Source organism: Phycodurus eques, chromosome 1 (genome assembly GCF_024500275.1).
Source record: "Phycodurus eques isolate BA_2022a chromosome 1, UOR_Pequ_1.1, whole genome shotgun sequence".
In the NCBI taxonomy this organism is placed as follows: domain Eukaryota; kingdom Metazoa; phylum Chordata; class Actinopteri; order Syngnathiformes; family Syngnathidae; genus Phycodurus; species Phycodurus eques.
Genome location: NC_084525.1, coordinates 22,456,572 through 22,473,900, shown reverse-complemented (window position 1 = coordinate 22,473,900; position 17,329 = coordinate 22,456,572). Strand labels below are relative to the sequence as shown.

The 17,329-nt window shown below is 41.5% G+C and overlaps 1 protein-coding gene across 1 annotated transcript in view; it reads right to left on the bottom strand.

Annotated features, from left to right (window-relative positions):
• Positions 1–15,064, bottom strand: part of LOC133405989 (dystrophin-like) — a 216,857-nt gene extending 201,793 nt beyond the window's left edge. Inside the window, 1 exon segment of the mRNA XM_061683126.1 lies at positions 14,692–15,064. Coding sequence (XP_061539110.1) covers positions 14,692–14,773 — 82 coding nt within the window. The 5' untranslated portion in view covers positions 14,774–15,064.
• Positions 15,065–17,329: the final 2,265 nt, after the last annotated feature.

The window sequence follows — 17,329 nt, the reverse complement described above, 5'->3', positions numbered from 1 at the left end:
AACAGGTGAACGGCGGGCGTACGCTCCGAATGTTCCCCTTTACGGAAAATGCGGTCACCACTTGTGCTCCGCGAGCTTGCGGAGAGGGACAAGTGGGAGTCAAGCAGCCCACTCGGCTCTCACAAATCACAAATAGTCCCGTTGAAGTCCCGGTGCCGTTGACTCCTCCTCCTCCTCCTCGCTCTCTTTCTTTCTTTGGATTAGACGAGGTCTCCAATCTCCGAGACACCTCAAAGTTCAACGTGATTGGACGGCGGGCAAAGCAGAGCCCCCAACAAATCCCCACGCGAGCAACAACTTTGGATCGGCGGCGATAAAATCATCCTCCCACCTGCTGCATACGCCAGAATTGATTCATTGGGATTCAGGCCTTATTCGCGGAGAAACCTTCGCTCTTGTCACATTGATCAGCACCGAAATGTAATGGCTTCTTCCTCAGCCCTTGCACCTCCCAGCCACAAAGTTTTGGGGTTTGTGTTTTCCTGGAATAGAATAGAATAGAATAGAATAGAATAGAAAGCCTTTATTGCCAGTTGTATGGTGCCGATAGTGGTGCCTCGAGTTGTTGAACCCCACGCCATTAATCCGTTCCGACCTACACCCCGTGCACTGTGCCACATTAAAAGTAGCCCGTTCCTCCTTTGAGGTAAATCAAATGGTTCCCAACAACAACAAAAATCCTCAGCATACATTGTGGAAATTGTTGTTTGACAAATGATGATAAAAGTGAAGAGAAATGGCACGATAGACATGTTTCTATTGTCACAATGATATACAGTATACTTGCCATACCTGTGAGTAGTCGATATTATCTGTCCGACATGTCTTGCTACACTGTTTTGTGTTCAACTCGCCGTTACCTTAAAGCATTATAACACCCCAACACCGATGCCATTCATTCGCCCGTCTATGGCGTTTCCCATTCTGTGTTTCCAAGGCAATGTTACTATATGTGGTCATTTTTCATACACAATGTGTGATTCTCTTTGTTTTTATGTTTACTTTGAGTTAACTTCAACTGGAAGTGGCAATTAACAGTTGGAAGCCTCTTTTTCAATAATTGCTCTGCCAAACTGCTGCTTGTTGTAAAGTGACTTGAGTTCACTGCCACCATACAGCACTCGTGTCTCATTTTGTTTTCCTCACAAGTCAAAGCAAAAAAATCGGCCAGAGGGATCCTCGCGCAAAAAAACTCATAAATCGGGTCACTCGGATCTCAAAGCACCACTGTACAATAAACTGCGGTGCTTGTTTCAAGACTCAAAAATATAACAGAAAATGGAAAAACTATACTAAACGAGACTAAATTATGTATTGGAAAATAATTTTGTTAAACAAACAAATGATCGATTCGGGTCACGGGTGATCAGGGCCCTATCCCAGCTGACTTTTGACGAGCGGCGGGGTACACCCTGGACTGGTCACCGGCCGATCAATGTAATATAGACAAACAATGCTTCACATCTCAGGAGTAAAACGTCGTCAATGAACCTAACATGCCTGTCTTTGCAATGTGGGTGGAAGACAGAGCACCCAGAGAAAACCCGTGCACAATCCACACAGGAAGGAAGAGGCTGGATTCAAACCTCAGACCTGTGAGGCGGATCTACTAACCACTCAATCCAGTGCCACTGTGAAAAGTATGAGATGCAGAAAATGATAATATACTAATATTTTTCCTTGGATTTTTTTTTTTTTTTGTAGTCATTACATATCATTTATCAGTATTCGGCAAGTGCTATCCAGTATTGCTCTATTCGGGGAATGCCTAGCAAGTCACAGAATGCCTCCAGGTGGTGACAAGTTTTCCAGCATTTGTGTGCAGACTACAAAAAGGTTTTTCAACATTTTCTGAAATTGTTGGGTCTCGTGTGCATGACGTACTAACTTAGCTATACCAACGGTGCAGAACTCTTTCATGAGAAAGTAAATGTTTTTTCTATACCACTTATGCTCATTAGGGTAACAGTTGAGCTGCCTATCCCAGCTGATTTTTGGGTGAGATACTGAAATAATGACACGTTCATCCTTTTGGGTGAGATACTGCAATAACTGGCACGTTCATCCTTGCGAATGTAGCCAAAAAGCCATTAAACGAACCAGTTGTAACAGCCGAGAAATTCTGCCAACCATTGTTTGATTTCTGGATATTAAACTTAAATGAGGGACAATTATTGAGAGCAAGGATCAGAGCTGATGTGATTTGATCTCCAAACGACTCTGAAAAGCGTATTTTCACCTCATGAATAGAATATCAGCTCATTTCCTGGGTCAACTGCTGCTCAGTTAATTGGCTGAAAGGCCAACATCCATCGAAGGCGTAGCAGGAAGGAGAAGCACTTAACAGGCATTTAAGCAACATTTTGCGCTTCCTGTTACAGATTGATGCAGTTATGCTGCAGTGCAGCTACGTTTATAAAAACAAAAACAAAACAAAAAAACTCAGCTGCAAAGGGGAAAATGTGACAAGTATCTTGAATTAATGTAAAGTCAATTCATAGGCACAATGATCACATTATTATTATTATTTTTTTTAAATCAGTTCACCAACAAGAGAAATCATACAAAATCGAGCCTTTGGGCCGAGCTTCCTCAAACACTATACAGTTTTTTCTATCTAATCAATAGGTTTATATCAGGACAATAATTTAAGGCCCTATTTAGTATGCATTCACACTGCACAGTTTATGTGACACAATTCAGATTTTTTCGCTCTCAAGTGGCTCGATTATACTGATATGCGCTAGAGCATCTTAAATAGAAATTAAAATGCATGGGATCAGATATCTTCAGATCAGAAGCAAGGATCTTCCAAATTTGCTTTGTGCAAATTTTGATATGCATCCATTATCTCTAAACACAAAGCTCGGAAATACCCCGTCATTGCTGTGACTAATGGAGTAATCAATTTTGCTATTAGAAAATCCTGCAGGTTAATTTTCTGACCATCAATTCGTGCCCTCAAACTCAAGCTCTCTTGGATTATGGTTTGGACAAAGTCTGGACTTTGACTTGGAATGCTGTGGTACGACCTCAGTTCATACACAAAAACCTTTCAAAAAGACTGCATTAAAAACAATTCCACGAAGAAGAGTAGGCTAAAATTCCTCCACAGCGATGTGAAAGACTCATTAGCAGTGGTTTGGTTTTTGTTATTTCTGCCAGGGGTGACAGAATCAGTTATTAGGTTCACAGGCAATTATTTATTCACATAGGTTTGGAATTTTTTTTCCCCGCTTAATAAATAAAATCATCATTTGGCTTCTACATTTTACATTTAATTGATATGAAGTCAACTTTACTAGTCAGCATCAAGGCTTAAAGCTGTCAAGTAATTGCTAATCACGAGTTTTTGGCATCTGGTCTTCCAATCGGCCAATTTATAGAGAACTTTCAACTCGTCTGTCTGCCGCCGTCACCGGACTATAACGCTTTGTGGAGCAGCGAAACGAGGCGACAAGGTCTTCATACATTTGGGCAGGTCCAAGAGTTCCAAAGTAAGCTTGTTGTGGATGAGAATAGTGCTTAGTCTTGCTAGCTTGGGCTATTCCAATTGCTGCTAGTGTTAAAATATGCATACCTGCGGGACCACGGGACTGGCGGCGGCGACGAACGAGGGCAGCGGCAAGTTTCCTCTTCATCATCAAAATGTTACGTCCAATAATGCTTGAGAACTTCATTCTTATCACGACGCTTGTGTCGCTTTACATCACTGGCAAACAACCGTACTATGCTACAAGCGTGTGGAAATGTTTCACCAAAAATGAGATTGGTAGCATGGTCACTTGCGAAATATGCAAGTCTGTCCTCATATACAATAAAAGCACAAGTAAAATAGAAACAGTGAAACAGAGAAATGCTCAATTTTTTTGGCGCCTGGCGACTATGTCCCATCTTGTAACACGCTATGGAACATAAAATGAGCCCTCTTTACGTGTTCAACCCCTCGTGTACATCAGTCTTTCAGGATTAAACATGCTATAATAATCTCTCCTGAGACATGAGTACATCATGTACATCATGATTATACACTGATTCGGAACTGCTTGTGTCAACTTCCTGTTAGCCAAGGCAAGCACAACAATAAGCAACTGCCTGGTCCATCACAGCCAGCAGCTGAGTAAACCTTGATCTGGCACTAGTTGCCATAGGTCATTATTCACTGCAATCACAAGCATCATTAAAGAGCCTCCATTTGTCCGCCAGTGCTGGAAATGCCAGGGTTTCCTGCCCACTCATTGGCTGCGGGGTGCCTTGACCCCGTTGTGAAGCTGGAATTGTTTCTGTTCCCCATGCATACATGTGTGTTCATGAGAAGGCTTGACAGACACAGGCCGTCTTTCATTTCCAGTTTCATTTACAAAAAAATGCAATACACATAAATGTCCAATAGGCACCACTTCATTGGCTGCACAGATCCCAAACCGAAATTTTGTATTAACAAAGATAATAATGGCCAGTTACACTTTTAGTAGTATTTCAAACTTATACTTTGAATTATTTTTTGTTATAATATGCTGCTCAATGAAAAGACAACAACATTAGAAAAAGCACTTGGTGTGATGCAGTGCAGTTTGACAACGTCTTGGATTTGTATCACGATTGTCTGAACCTTACTTGTAAAGACGGCAATGTCCCTTAAAGGAAACGCAATATGCATTTCCTTTACAATGATCAGTTACCTTACCAAATCGTGTCTGCGACATGCTTTCATTAAGATACCCCAAGGATCACGAATTGCAGCCCACTTTTCACCCTTCTTTTAGAGATGAAATGAAATCAACCTGCTTTGCTGGGGGAGTCCTGTCTGCAAATGAGCTACGGCTCACCTTACTGCGACGTGTGCTCAGGCCACGTGTTGTCCAAATTACGGGCGGCCTTTACAGCTATACAATGGTGCCTTGAGGTACGAGTAACCCAACGTTTTTGGAGATACGAGCAGTCGTTCAGCCAGGTGTTTTTTTGGGGGGGGGTTTGTTTTGACTTGTGAGCAAAGATTTGACAGCTGTATGGTAGCAGTGCACTCAACTCAACTCACTTGACAACAAGCAGCAGTTTGGTAGCTCAAACTGCTAATGTCACTCCCAATTTAAGTTTACTGTGAAACTAAACATCAAACCAAGAGAATTACACATATTTAGAACCACCACCACATAGCTTTGATTTGGTTCAGTCGGTTGAGCTTAATGCTAACAATCCAAAACACAAGAGACAGGCTAACAAATAGTATCTCTGTGGTGGTGTTATAATGCTTTAAGCAGGGACAGTGGAACGACTTTAAAGGTGGAAGGCACAGTACATTGGGGGCACTTTTAAGTGGTGGGGGCTTAAAATAGTTGATATTTTAACACTGTGCATCAACACATGTCGACGAACAACATAATAATACTCACTGGCACATATTCTTTATCCTCCTCTTATATTACTGCAGCTTTCTGATTCACAGTCGTTGTGTAACTTCGTTTGTCTCTCTCTCTCTCTCTCCCTCTCTGTATCTGTCTGTCAGTCTCTCTCGCTCTCTCTCTCTCTCTCTCACACACACACACACACACTGGCAAACACACACACACCTACTCACACACACACACACACACACACACACACACACACGCACAATTGTTCAGTCTCTCTGAGCAATTTAGCAATTTGCAGGCTATTAAAATAATGTATTACAAGTCTCAGTATTCCCTTAATTAAAATTCACTTATCGCAGTTGGGGACTCAGGAGCTCAGCCATTGAGGAGACAGTTCTCTATGGGGTCCCTATAGGTGTGTGCGTGCTCATGTGTATGTGTGCACGTGCGTGTGCATGTACATGCGTCAGTGCGTGCATGACTGCATGCATGTGTGCAAGTGTCACGATGAACTGATGCTATTTGATGAGTCTATATTGCCAATCGGTATGAATGTGCGTCTGAGGAGTTGTTTATCGGCATGTGCCCTGCGACTGACCGGCAGCCATTCCAGGCAGTACACCTGGCCAAATGCGGCTGTGATAGACCTTGAACAGGACATGCAGTAGAAAAATGATAGATGGATAGTTTACGTAAAAAGATACTTTTCATATTGGTTCATACTGTTGTCTTTGGCTGGCCCTGTTACCAAACGATTGACACCCTAGGTCAGCTAAAACTAATTTCGTTAGCTCTTCCTAAGTTTTGTCGTGCTTCTGCTAGCAATGTTTGCTTTCATTTGTGTACGATGAAAATATTTATTTGAAACGGTGTTCCTAGTAGCGTTGCAGTTTAGAGTTTGAGTCCTTGATTTATTCATCCACCCATTGTGCATCAAACAAAGTTGAACTGGATTGAACTGCCAACTGATTAAGCTCTCATTGAGCAAAAAAAAAAATTTGAATCAAGCCCATTTTATATTCTTAGCTGATGGGTCTGTTTATGATCAAACATTGCAGTAGACCTTTACAATGTGTTTTCTTGCTCCTCAATAAATAACGAGACAATACGGAGTTCATTGCACAGTTTGGAAGCATCTTTTGGTATTTGGATTAAAAACTAATTTTGCTTCCTGGCTCCAGTTGCTAGGGCATCTTTATTTCATAGTTAATGCATGTATGTTGCCTGTTGGGAATGACCGTGGCTCTTGGTGGAGTGAGTTGGAATGAGAGCAATGACAGACACCCTCGGGACCACTAGGAGGTGTGTACACATCTAAAATATACGAGCAACAACAACTAAAAATATCCGCCATACTGGAAATATGACTGCTAAGGTGAAGTTGTTTGAGTGATTTAAAATGATTCAATAGGATTTAAAGAGATACACAGATGGTAAGTGATGTCTGAAAGAATTTACATTCACCACTGTATATTGGTACTTACTACAGTGGCGTAAAAGTCGTTTACACTAGTCATGGGGGCATGGGGGAAAAAAAGTAAAACATTTTTGTTTCTTTAAATACCCTGCAAAGTGAATTCAAAGATTTGTTTCCAAATACATTTAACATGTTTGAAGATAACTGCTGAAATTATGTGAAAAGACCGAGAACTACAGTACGTAATACGCAATTGTGGAGATCCAGTGTTAAAACTGTTTTTCACCATTTCAGTCTTATTGATTTTTTGGGGGACGTGGCTAAAACAGGCTCCAGTGATGCACCTCGGCCCCACCATGAGTCGCATCTCATTGTCAGCCGTGAGTGACCGCACATCGTGGCGAGAAAGCGGAATAGTGAGAAAAAAAAAAAATAAGTCAGATGTGGCAGCCAGCGTTTGGACAGGGGCTTCGCGCTGGTGTGGGCGGTTAAGAGCGCTTCATTGTCGTGGCATGGAAAAGCCCTGCGACGACCCAGTAAAATATATTCCGGCCACCGGAGACTTGAAGATGATACTTTTTCACAGCTCAAACATGCAGCTATGTATAGGCATAAGAGTAGCATCCATTTTTCCAGGTTGTAGTAGAGGTATTTCATTGACATTCGATCGGGGCATGGTTTCCGTGCATTTAGCTGACACGTCTACAGTGTTTGAAAGCTGAGAGAATGGCTTGATTTGTCATGATTTTGCAGCCTCATTTTATACAGTAGATGCACTGTGCGAATTATTTTTTTTAATCATTAACATTTGGCAGGGTTGTTAATGAAAAAACTCTTTGCTGTGATGTCAAATTTAGAAGACATTTATTTTTATTTTACAGGGATTTTAAGTAGACACATTTTCTGATGAATGACAGAAAAGCCAAGGTGGTTTGAAATGAAAAACAGTTGCAGTACATTTCTAACTGCAATTTTCAGCTTGTCTCATATGAGGGTGCATTTAACTATCTGGGAAGTGGCTTCCACCACTACAGTAAGTCATGGACTATAACTATAAATAAATATTTATATAAATATAAATAATTAAAATTGTCCTTAATTGAGTTGCACCTTTGCCTGGGTGAAATTAAATCAAAGTTAATTAAATAACAACCACCAAACGTGAATTATTAGGTGTTTTCGTATGCATGTATTCGGCAGATACCACCAGTCACAATTACACGGATGTGCATGAGCAATTCCCAGGGTTTGAATTATGTAAGAGCCAGGGCTGCAGCTATTGAATATTTTTAGAATTGAGTATTCTAACAAGTTATTTGATGAACATTTATTTTGCATTATTAAACACAATAACCTGCATATGAGGTGCAGGTATTATATTTGTCCACTTGGGGTCGCCATCCTCACAATCCAGTGTCTATGACTTTCAGTGTGTATGGCTTTAAAAGGCGGGGGCTAACCTGTTGCCTCATCCGAGCGTCAGCAAATGAGGATGTAGCATTTGCTGGCTGCTAACTGGCTAACCCACCTAAACTGGACATTCTCTGTCTTTTTACGGACTTTTTACTCTTGGCTCGCCGCAAACTTATTTCTACATTGAGTGCTGCATGTGACTGCAGTGGCATTTGTCCATGTCGAAAACCAATCTGCGAAGGGGTTGAGCCAGAGATTTCGCTTCAACCTTTTTTTGTCATCAAATTTTTGTAGCTATTTGATTCATCTTTGCAGCCCGAGGTGGGAGCCAATTCTCAACGAAGCGCACACGAGCAACCCGTAAAAAGAGAGAGTTCACAAACCACATTGTTCTATCAGATTGTAAATGTGTGTATTTCAGTGAATTTGTAATGCCAGGGTGTAAACTAAATTTCCCTTTGGGGGCAACCAAAGGATTATGATCATATTCATCTTTTTTTTTTATTTTCCAACTTTAAAAAAACAACTCAAGCGCATTGCATTCATAGAAGCTTTATCACTCGGTTCCATTTGAATGTAAAATGAGGGATGAGAAAAGCCTTACTGCTGCTCTTTTCTTGCACTAACATTGTCTCATATGGAGGGATGAAAGGTGACTTCTGTTGTACCCCAATTTCTGGCGGTATCAGGTCAGGTTGAAGACATTGCAGAAGATGGAGAAGGCACGTTGCTGTCATGCACACAACCTCCCGATGCATCATTTAACTGGACAGTCACATGAATGACTTGGAAAAGTTATTTTTAAAAAGGTGTCATCTGTCGTCCCGGTTTCCTGTCTCAGTCTTCAAGGAGGGTCCCTGTCTAATTTGGAGGCGTGGAGGGTGCAGCGGTGGCCCTCGAATGTAATCTGCATGCTAATTATAATGCCAGGCTAATGCGTGGCTTTGCTGCTTCTCTTCTGAGCTCAAAACTAAACCCAGAGGCTGGCGGGAGAATTAATATAGTGGAGCTGGAGAGTGATTATTATTGGTCCCGCCCTGCATGTGAACAGCAATTAACTGCAATCACAGCCTGTCCCTTGACTCCCCCACCTCACCTAAAGTATGCTTCTCTCGGCCCTTAATCGCTCATCTTTGTGGCAGACCCTCCCATTTGTTCATGTCTGGAATACTCTTGCAGGGGTGCCTCCATGTTTGGACTTTCTGGGCTTCCATCCTGGCACAGCAAATATCAAACGTCATTGAGGTGAGAAGTTGGTATCTGGATTTCATATGAACGCGCTGGATAAATGGATACTAGGAACTTTCAAACTATTGGGCGTTTTGATCACAAGGTCGAACTTTAGTTCCTGGTTGCTGCAGAATGGATCAGCTAGTTTCAGTCAAATGTAATCAAAAGCCTCTGAAAATAACTCCATCTGTCCCGTTTATGAAGTGCCACCTTTTTTTTATATATATATATCTGATGAGTGTCACGCATGACACGTCTCCCAATTTTCTTCTCGCTGCTCATTCTTTTTGCTGAGTTCAGCCTCCTCATCTCCACATCAGTCATTCAAACCTTCCACCTCGATCTGCCCTTCAGCCATCTCACTCATTTGTCGGAGTCATTCCTTTAATCCCACCTTTCCCTCGCTTTGCTTGCATCTTCTGAGTCATTGCTCCTCTTTTATGTTTGTTTTTCATTAGCTTTTGAGACACCCATTCAAAGTAGAAAGAGCATTACTGACAATGGTTTAATAACATGATACAGAGGATACGGATGAATGACAACGGGACAACAGTGGGCAAGCGTTCGAAGCAATAAGGCCAACAAATTGGTATGAAAGCAAGAGAGGCAGAGGCTGAGGCATGAGGTGAGAATAGCCAATGTGACAGGAAAAGGGTGAAAGCAAATGAATGACTGGAAAATCAAGAACGAAAGCTCACCTCATTAAATGAATCGAGCCAACTGGAAAGTGTATGACCTGCTGAGAGCAATCAGCATTTTGTATGAGATAATGGCGCTGTGGTTTAAAATTTGGCAAATGACACCGTGCCATCATCCACCTCTTTCGCACAGTATTTCATGCAAGGTCGCAGGAAGCTGGAGCATTTCCCGGCTGACTTTGGACGAAAGGCAGATCACAGCATAGCCTCGATTGGTTACCAGGCAATCACAGGGTACATATAAAGACAGACAACCTCAGCCATTCACACTCATGTGGTCATTGAGCGGAAATCAATCCCCTGCTCAGTCAGCTCTGTCATCCTCCCCGGAGGAGCAGGACGAAGTGGCTGGGGACCAAAAGTCTGGGCTTCCCTTCTTAGGCTGCCACCCCTGTGACCGACTGCGGATAAGCCGAAGAAAATGGATAGTTCGATGGAAATTTTGGGAATACTGTAATACAATAAAAAGATCAACTATTTTACATATAGATTTAACCGTTTTATGAATGATTATTATTCCTTATTATCATCAAAACTATCCGTTTTCAAAATCAAATGTGGCCCTTGAGCGCCGAAGTTTCCCCACTCTTACATACAGGAGTCTGTTCGCACTTTTCTACCGAACACATATTGAACTACTTGTATACTGTACATGAGTTGCTGGCCAAAGGACTGTGCTGCCATCTTCTGGCACAAAATGCCATTACTTATGTTTACAGCTAAAATTACATTTTTTCCTATCGTGTCATCTGTTTACGATACCCGGGGGAGTCTTGTGCTGCGTGCTGTATTGCCCTAGTCAATGTAAGCAGGAACAGTGATGGTCCCAGACCCTAAAAACCAGACCAGCTCTCTCGCACGGGCTGGTTCACTTAAAAATGATCACACACGCACAGCGATATGGATCTCTGGTGCGCAACTGTTCAACTGGTCGGGTAGACTGAAGGTGGGAATCACGGAGTAACTCACATTATTATTTTGCAGCGCTCAGCATATACTGTGATAATGCGATTATGCAGAAATCTATAAATTAGTAGCAAATACAGTATCTAATAATCTACAATACTTCACAATACCTATGTATCAGAAGAGTAGAAAGTGGCCCTGCGCATTAAGCATAAACATGAACAAAAAATAATGTTTTTTCTCATGATATTACATCTGGATAAAACAATAAATCACAATATTTTGTTCACCCCATTGGACAGGCGCTTTGGAGAATAAGGTCAAACAAGACTGCTGTTGTCGTAGTCATAGAATTGCACCTCACATTCATTCTCCCGACTATTTTAAATGTAGAAGAAGAAAAAAAGACAAAAATAAAAAGTTTATTAAGAGGCCAATGAATCAAATATGATTTATGGGGGAGAGGCACATGATTTGCCTTACAGTAACTCAAAGAATGTGGAATGTTACTGCTTGGTGGGGGCTGGGGTTGGGAGATGCAGGGGCAGCTTGATATAGCAACTGAGTGCCAATTTGGGTGGTCAAACATTAAACAGGGAGGGGCAGACAACATGACAAATGATGGCATTCTTTATCTTTTCTCACACCAAATGCAGAATTAGCCAATTAACCCTTCATGAGCAAAGAGAGCAGGCAATGGGATGTATTGGAAGTGCAGGGAACAGGACTAAATGGAGGAAAGCAAAGAGGGGAAGGGAGAGAACATAGCAGCCTCCCAATAAGCTATCTGACATCGCACACCAGCAGTCCAATACCAGCTGACTGCTATTTCCAGCATGAGATGACCCACCAGCTGGAGCTGGGGAGGTGGAGGTTGACAGTGGGTTAAGGAAGTGCTGGAGAGAGTGAGACGGTCTGTCTACTTTATTGGCGCTCACCCGTCAGGGAAGTATTCAAGGACATTCAGTATTTACAAGATCTAAAAGAAGACCTCACTCAAGCCTCATCTCATCACCATGTGTAGGATTCAGTGTCCACTCAAACATCACTACAGCAGTTTAGCGGCACTGATATTTTTCTTAATCTGCAGCAAAATTTAATGGCTTCTACCGACGGACCCCTTGACAAAGTCTTGCGGACATCAATTGTGTGTCTTACAACTCATCGTTAAAAGTTGTTGAAGATAGTGACTTCATAAAATGAACAGCAGCAAACACTGCATTATCTCGGGGAAAAAGGTCTCTTCTAAATCTAAAATGTATTAGTGAAGACGTATACAGGATGTCCCTAAAGTCACTATACACTTCCTTTATTTCTATTTTGTGTCAGGTATGACAGCGTGCGAGAGCTTAGGCTGTGCAGTTTTTGTGACCATGTCATTCATTCCCTTGCCCACGGCTTGCCAATTGACTTTGGAGAAGAGTTGCAAAACTGCCACCTGGCAAGATGTTTTTCTGTCCCTGACTGCAGTTCAGCACCAGTTTTAAAAGCTTAACAGCCGTCACGCTGCTCCGGAGCGTAGTACAATTCACACTATTCACTGGAAAAGCCTAATTCAGCTGATGGTTTAGAAAGTGATGAAGCTTTACCCATGAAGACTTCCGGTTGTTGAAAGATTTCAAGCGGAAGATTATGATGCTCAACCTGAAGTCGGTACACGCATCGGCTGAATCAAGCTTTCGTTGAGGTCAAGTTCCAGTGCAGCCCTCCAGAGAGACCTTCCCTGGCTTTGCGCTAACACCTGCTCTAAGAGTTTGGTGTTTTCATCAGTGGTGGCAGTAGCACGCCTTCCTCTGTATAGATTGTCAAGAAAAGATCCTGTTTCGAGAAACCTGACATGGATAGCGTAAATTGTACTACGCGGTGGACCAGTGTGATGGCCAGAAACCTTCTCAAACTGGCGCTGAACTGCAGTCGGAGACAGAAAAACCTCATGCCGTGCGGCAATTTTGCCACACTGCTCCAATGTCAGGGAATGGTATGATTCCAAAAACTGTAAAGCCCAAGCTGTCAAATGCTGACAGCCTGAGGTCTGTCCAGAGGATACCTGAAACGAAATAGAAAAGGGAAGTGGATGGTATTGTGACTTTTGGGACAATCACTATATTAGATAAATGCTGCAAATATGTCCACATCATTTGTTTGAAAGTGAGTAAATAATTTGAAGGATACAAAGTGAAAAAGACCAATAATAGTATCTGAAAATACAACACCAAAAGCGACACATACAGTATGTCAGGGAGCAATGTAATATGTGAAGACTACAGTCACTGTTTGACAGGTGCATGGCTCGTGCCCTCTGAAGACACAACTCACGTGGTTGTTCAGTTGGACCTGGATGTTATTTCAGTGTGAACACTTGGAGACGTGAATGTAAACCTAGCATGTCATGCTGTCTTGACTAAAGAAACCTTTTGCATCAGTACAGTGCTTGTCGTGTCCCGCAGTTTTCAAACATTATGACCAAAATCAGTTCTGTTTTTTGTTTTTAAAAGGAGTGCTTCACAACAACCGGTACATCGAACAAAGCAAGGTGCAGAAATTGCAATATGCATCGTATATTACAACATCAATTTTGGTACACTTTGGGTTGAAATGAATCCTCATCACAACTACACTTAAAGCACACTTCAAGCTTTTGAGCCAAATCTCACAAAGGTAAGAGTAGGAAGAACCACATGCTATCGATTCAGATTCAATTCCAATTAAAATTAAACTAAATCAAATGAGACTGGACTAGAACTATACCTGGTTGGAATGCTGAAAACAACTAATGGAGTCACAGTGACGCCATCAAGGCCAGATCGTTTTGACAAAACAAAAACAGACGAGCAAAGTGAATTGTGGGAATTGTTAGGATACTACTACGCAAGCATGACTTGCAAAACAGGACTACTGAAATTAATCTCTTTCAGTGGTGAGAAGTGTCGTACTTAAGTAGATTTTTTTTCAGGTATCTGCACTTTACCGGAGTACGTAGCTTTCGGACTACGTTTTACTTTTACTCCCTACATTTGAAAACAGATACCTGTACTTATAACGTGTTACTTTTTTCAATTTTGGAAGATAAATAGAGAGAGGCATAGTACACTGCTATTAATATCATGATTGATGAAGATCTTGCGGCCTTGTAAGGGGGGAAAAAACAGATTTGGAGAAGCAAGAAATTCCTCATCAATAGCCTTACTTAAGATAATTATTTGATTTTGTCGACTACAAGAATGATTTGTGGCAATGCGTTGTGTCTTCTGCTTTCCTAAAAAACCTACTCCAAAAATGTTCTCATAGAAACATGTTTTGGCAGCATAATAATTGAGCAGTTTCTTTCTTTTAGCTGTGCCAATTATCAAAGCAGATACAACTGACAGTAAAAGGCATTTTCACGTATGTATTTCAGTACATTTCAGAGTCTGCTTTATTTTAGTTTTACTACTTAAGTACAGGAGTTGAATCAGTACTTCAGTACGTTTAGCAGACTGTGAGGACTTTTGCCACCTCTGATCTCTTTTGTGGATTGCTGATTGTCCACAAGTCCAAGACAAAGTCTTAAAAATAGTTTTGGATTCTTTAATAAAATAGTATGTGAACTAGTTTTTAAAAGTACAGTATCTAAAACATACTATACTTGAAATAGTGCTTGTCGTCATACCCGCACACAGTTATCTTGTCCTACCAGATCGACTCTTGATGATCTCTCCGAACTCGTCGTCCAGCGCCTCGTCGCAATAGTCCTCGGGTCGCACAGCCTCCGCCATGGGTCCACAGGGAAACCGGGTCTAAACTGCACCGTTTGGGTCAAATGAGAAGATAATCCGAGTGAGAGCTGGATGGACCAAAGACTCCAGAAGCGGCAGCCACAGACTGGGCGCAGGAGCCAAACTCCAGCCAAGATGGGGAGGTTGACGCTTGAGTAGCTGACATCTGGCCCAGCGTGACGGATCCAAGCAGGTGTGCGGGCCGGGGCCGGGGGTGGCGTGGGGACGTCGCCGGAGCATTCCCTTCTCAAAATAGGAAGCTGCCTGGCCATTCTCGTTGACAGACGTCAAGCGCATGAGACGCGCCACACACACACAAAAAAAGATCATTTCCGGGATTCCAAACGTTGTTGTTGTTTGGGGGGGTGTCCAAACATTGCAGCGACAGTCGACCTTTTAAACGTGACGTCATACCTACTTCCAGGTGGCAGAGGTCAAGTGTTCTCTTCAGGGTCGGTGCTAACTAAGCGCCCTGTAGCCCTGTGCAGAACCCTCGATAGTTATTCAAGGTTAGTACACAGTAACAGCCATGAATTGTACTAATAATTTAGTTCATCTATCTAGCTATCTAGCTCATAGTGATCGGATTGGTGATCGGTTATCCGTTTATTTCAACTCCACGATCTTTAATCGGCCCCAAAAATCCTGATCGTGTAAAGCCTAATTTAAACCATAATGCAAAAGAGCACAATGTGAAAAAAATGTCACTTTATTTTCTTGTACTATCTTCCAAAATGGTTATGTAAGTTTTTTTTCTCATTTAGATCAAAACTGTCCTGAGAAACAGACTTCAAGGAGAGCACCTTGCTGCATGCAGGAGGATGAATATAAATGGACCTGCCCCAGAATCCTTTCTATACAGAAAGGCCTTCGAGATGTATTATTTTATTTTTTTTTCCAAAGCAAAGAAAATCCATTGCTCAGACATAAATTGTCAATTTTAGCTAACTGGAAATGATATTGCTGCATATGTGCAATAAATAAGCATAGTTCCTAAACCTTTTTTTGACTAGATTATTTTGAATGCGCTTATCAAATACCATGGCGCCACCCCGTACCGCCCTACCAACCACCGCAAGTAAATTCTCACCCTAGAAGAAACACTGTTACAGAGGCATGCCATTACACTACTGTAATGCCATTTCACATAGCAAGTGTGGCATGGATGTGCCACCCCCCCAACCATGAAGGCCTGTGCAACTGCAACTACGCACATGCAAATTACTGCCACTGATTCTCATATTTAATAACAATTATCACGTCATTAGACCATATTTCCTTACCAAAAATTCCATACATTTTTAAAATCAAATTCCAAATTAAGATGTATTTCACAGTCCTCGCCCCATCAACATTTTCTGACAGATTCAAACCATTCCAACTTTTTTTAAATTGTCTTTATTGAACAATTTTTTTATTATTATTCTTATTTTGATTTTTTTTTGCGCAAAATAATCTACAGTATATCATTCCATACCATTACATATCTTTCCATAACATTCAGTATCATTACACAATTAAATCCACAACATTTCAGTTCACCTTTAGATTTTCAGCATTTACAATAGTTATTTTATATTAATAGTGTGTTGTTGTTCATTATTGCTTACTAGTGCAGCTGTGGCTCAGTTGCGGGTTGTCCAGTGACCGAAGGGTCCCTGGTTTAATTCCCAGCTCCAACTGTCTGCTGTTGAAGTGCCTTTGGGCAAGACCCGACAGTAATTTGCTCTCAGTGGTAGAAAAGCAGAATATATATGTGAATATGGAGAAAGATTGGGGTTTCCTAAGTTTAGCCTTCTTCCCACTCGCTTTTGAACATGGAAAACTACAAGTGTTTTGTTGACTGTTTGTTGCTTGTGTTTTTTCTGTATTGTTTTCAAGTTCAGATCAATCAATCAATCATGCCATAGTCTATCACTAATCTGTGCTAGTGCACCATAAAAGCCATAATTACAGTTAATATTTGTAAAACGCTTGTAGGCCATACATATAAAACAATTACTGAAAATGAAATGCACAGTACTGACGTAGTACGTTTGGCAGTACTTATGTAGTACGTACTAATAGTACTGACGCAGTATGTACTGACAGTCATTGATGGTACACCGACTGCCAGGAAAGGCAATACTTAAACAGAAACACGAGTCCGAGCGCAACAAGTACACTGTACATGCCGAATGAGGTCATGTTTATTTTAAGATCCAGTGAGTCACACATTTATAGGGCCCAAATTGCGGCTAGAGAAAGGACAAGGTCTGGATATATATGGAACACCATTAGCTGCAGAACTACATCTCCACTTTCAAAGGTTGAACTTCTGTCGTGCATCAAAATTCATTATTAGCATAATTGCACTATCTGCACATGCAGAATAACATTTGGAATACTTTTACTGATACATCTATCTATCTATCTGATCCAAGCAGTATACAGTAAACCACACACTGCATTTTTTTTTTTACATTATTCTCTATGCATGTATTTAGGTCGATTCAAAAAAGAAGTCCCTTTAATAGTGGGGGGAAAAGTACAAACGAGAGGGACAATAACAGCGTG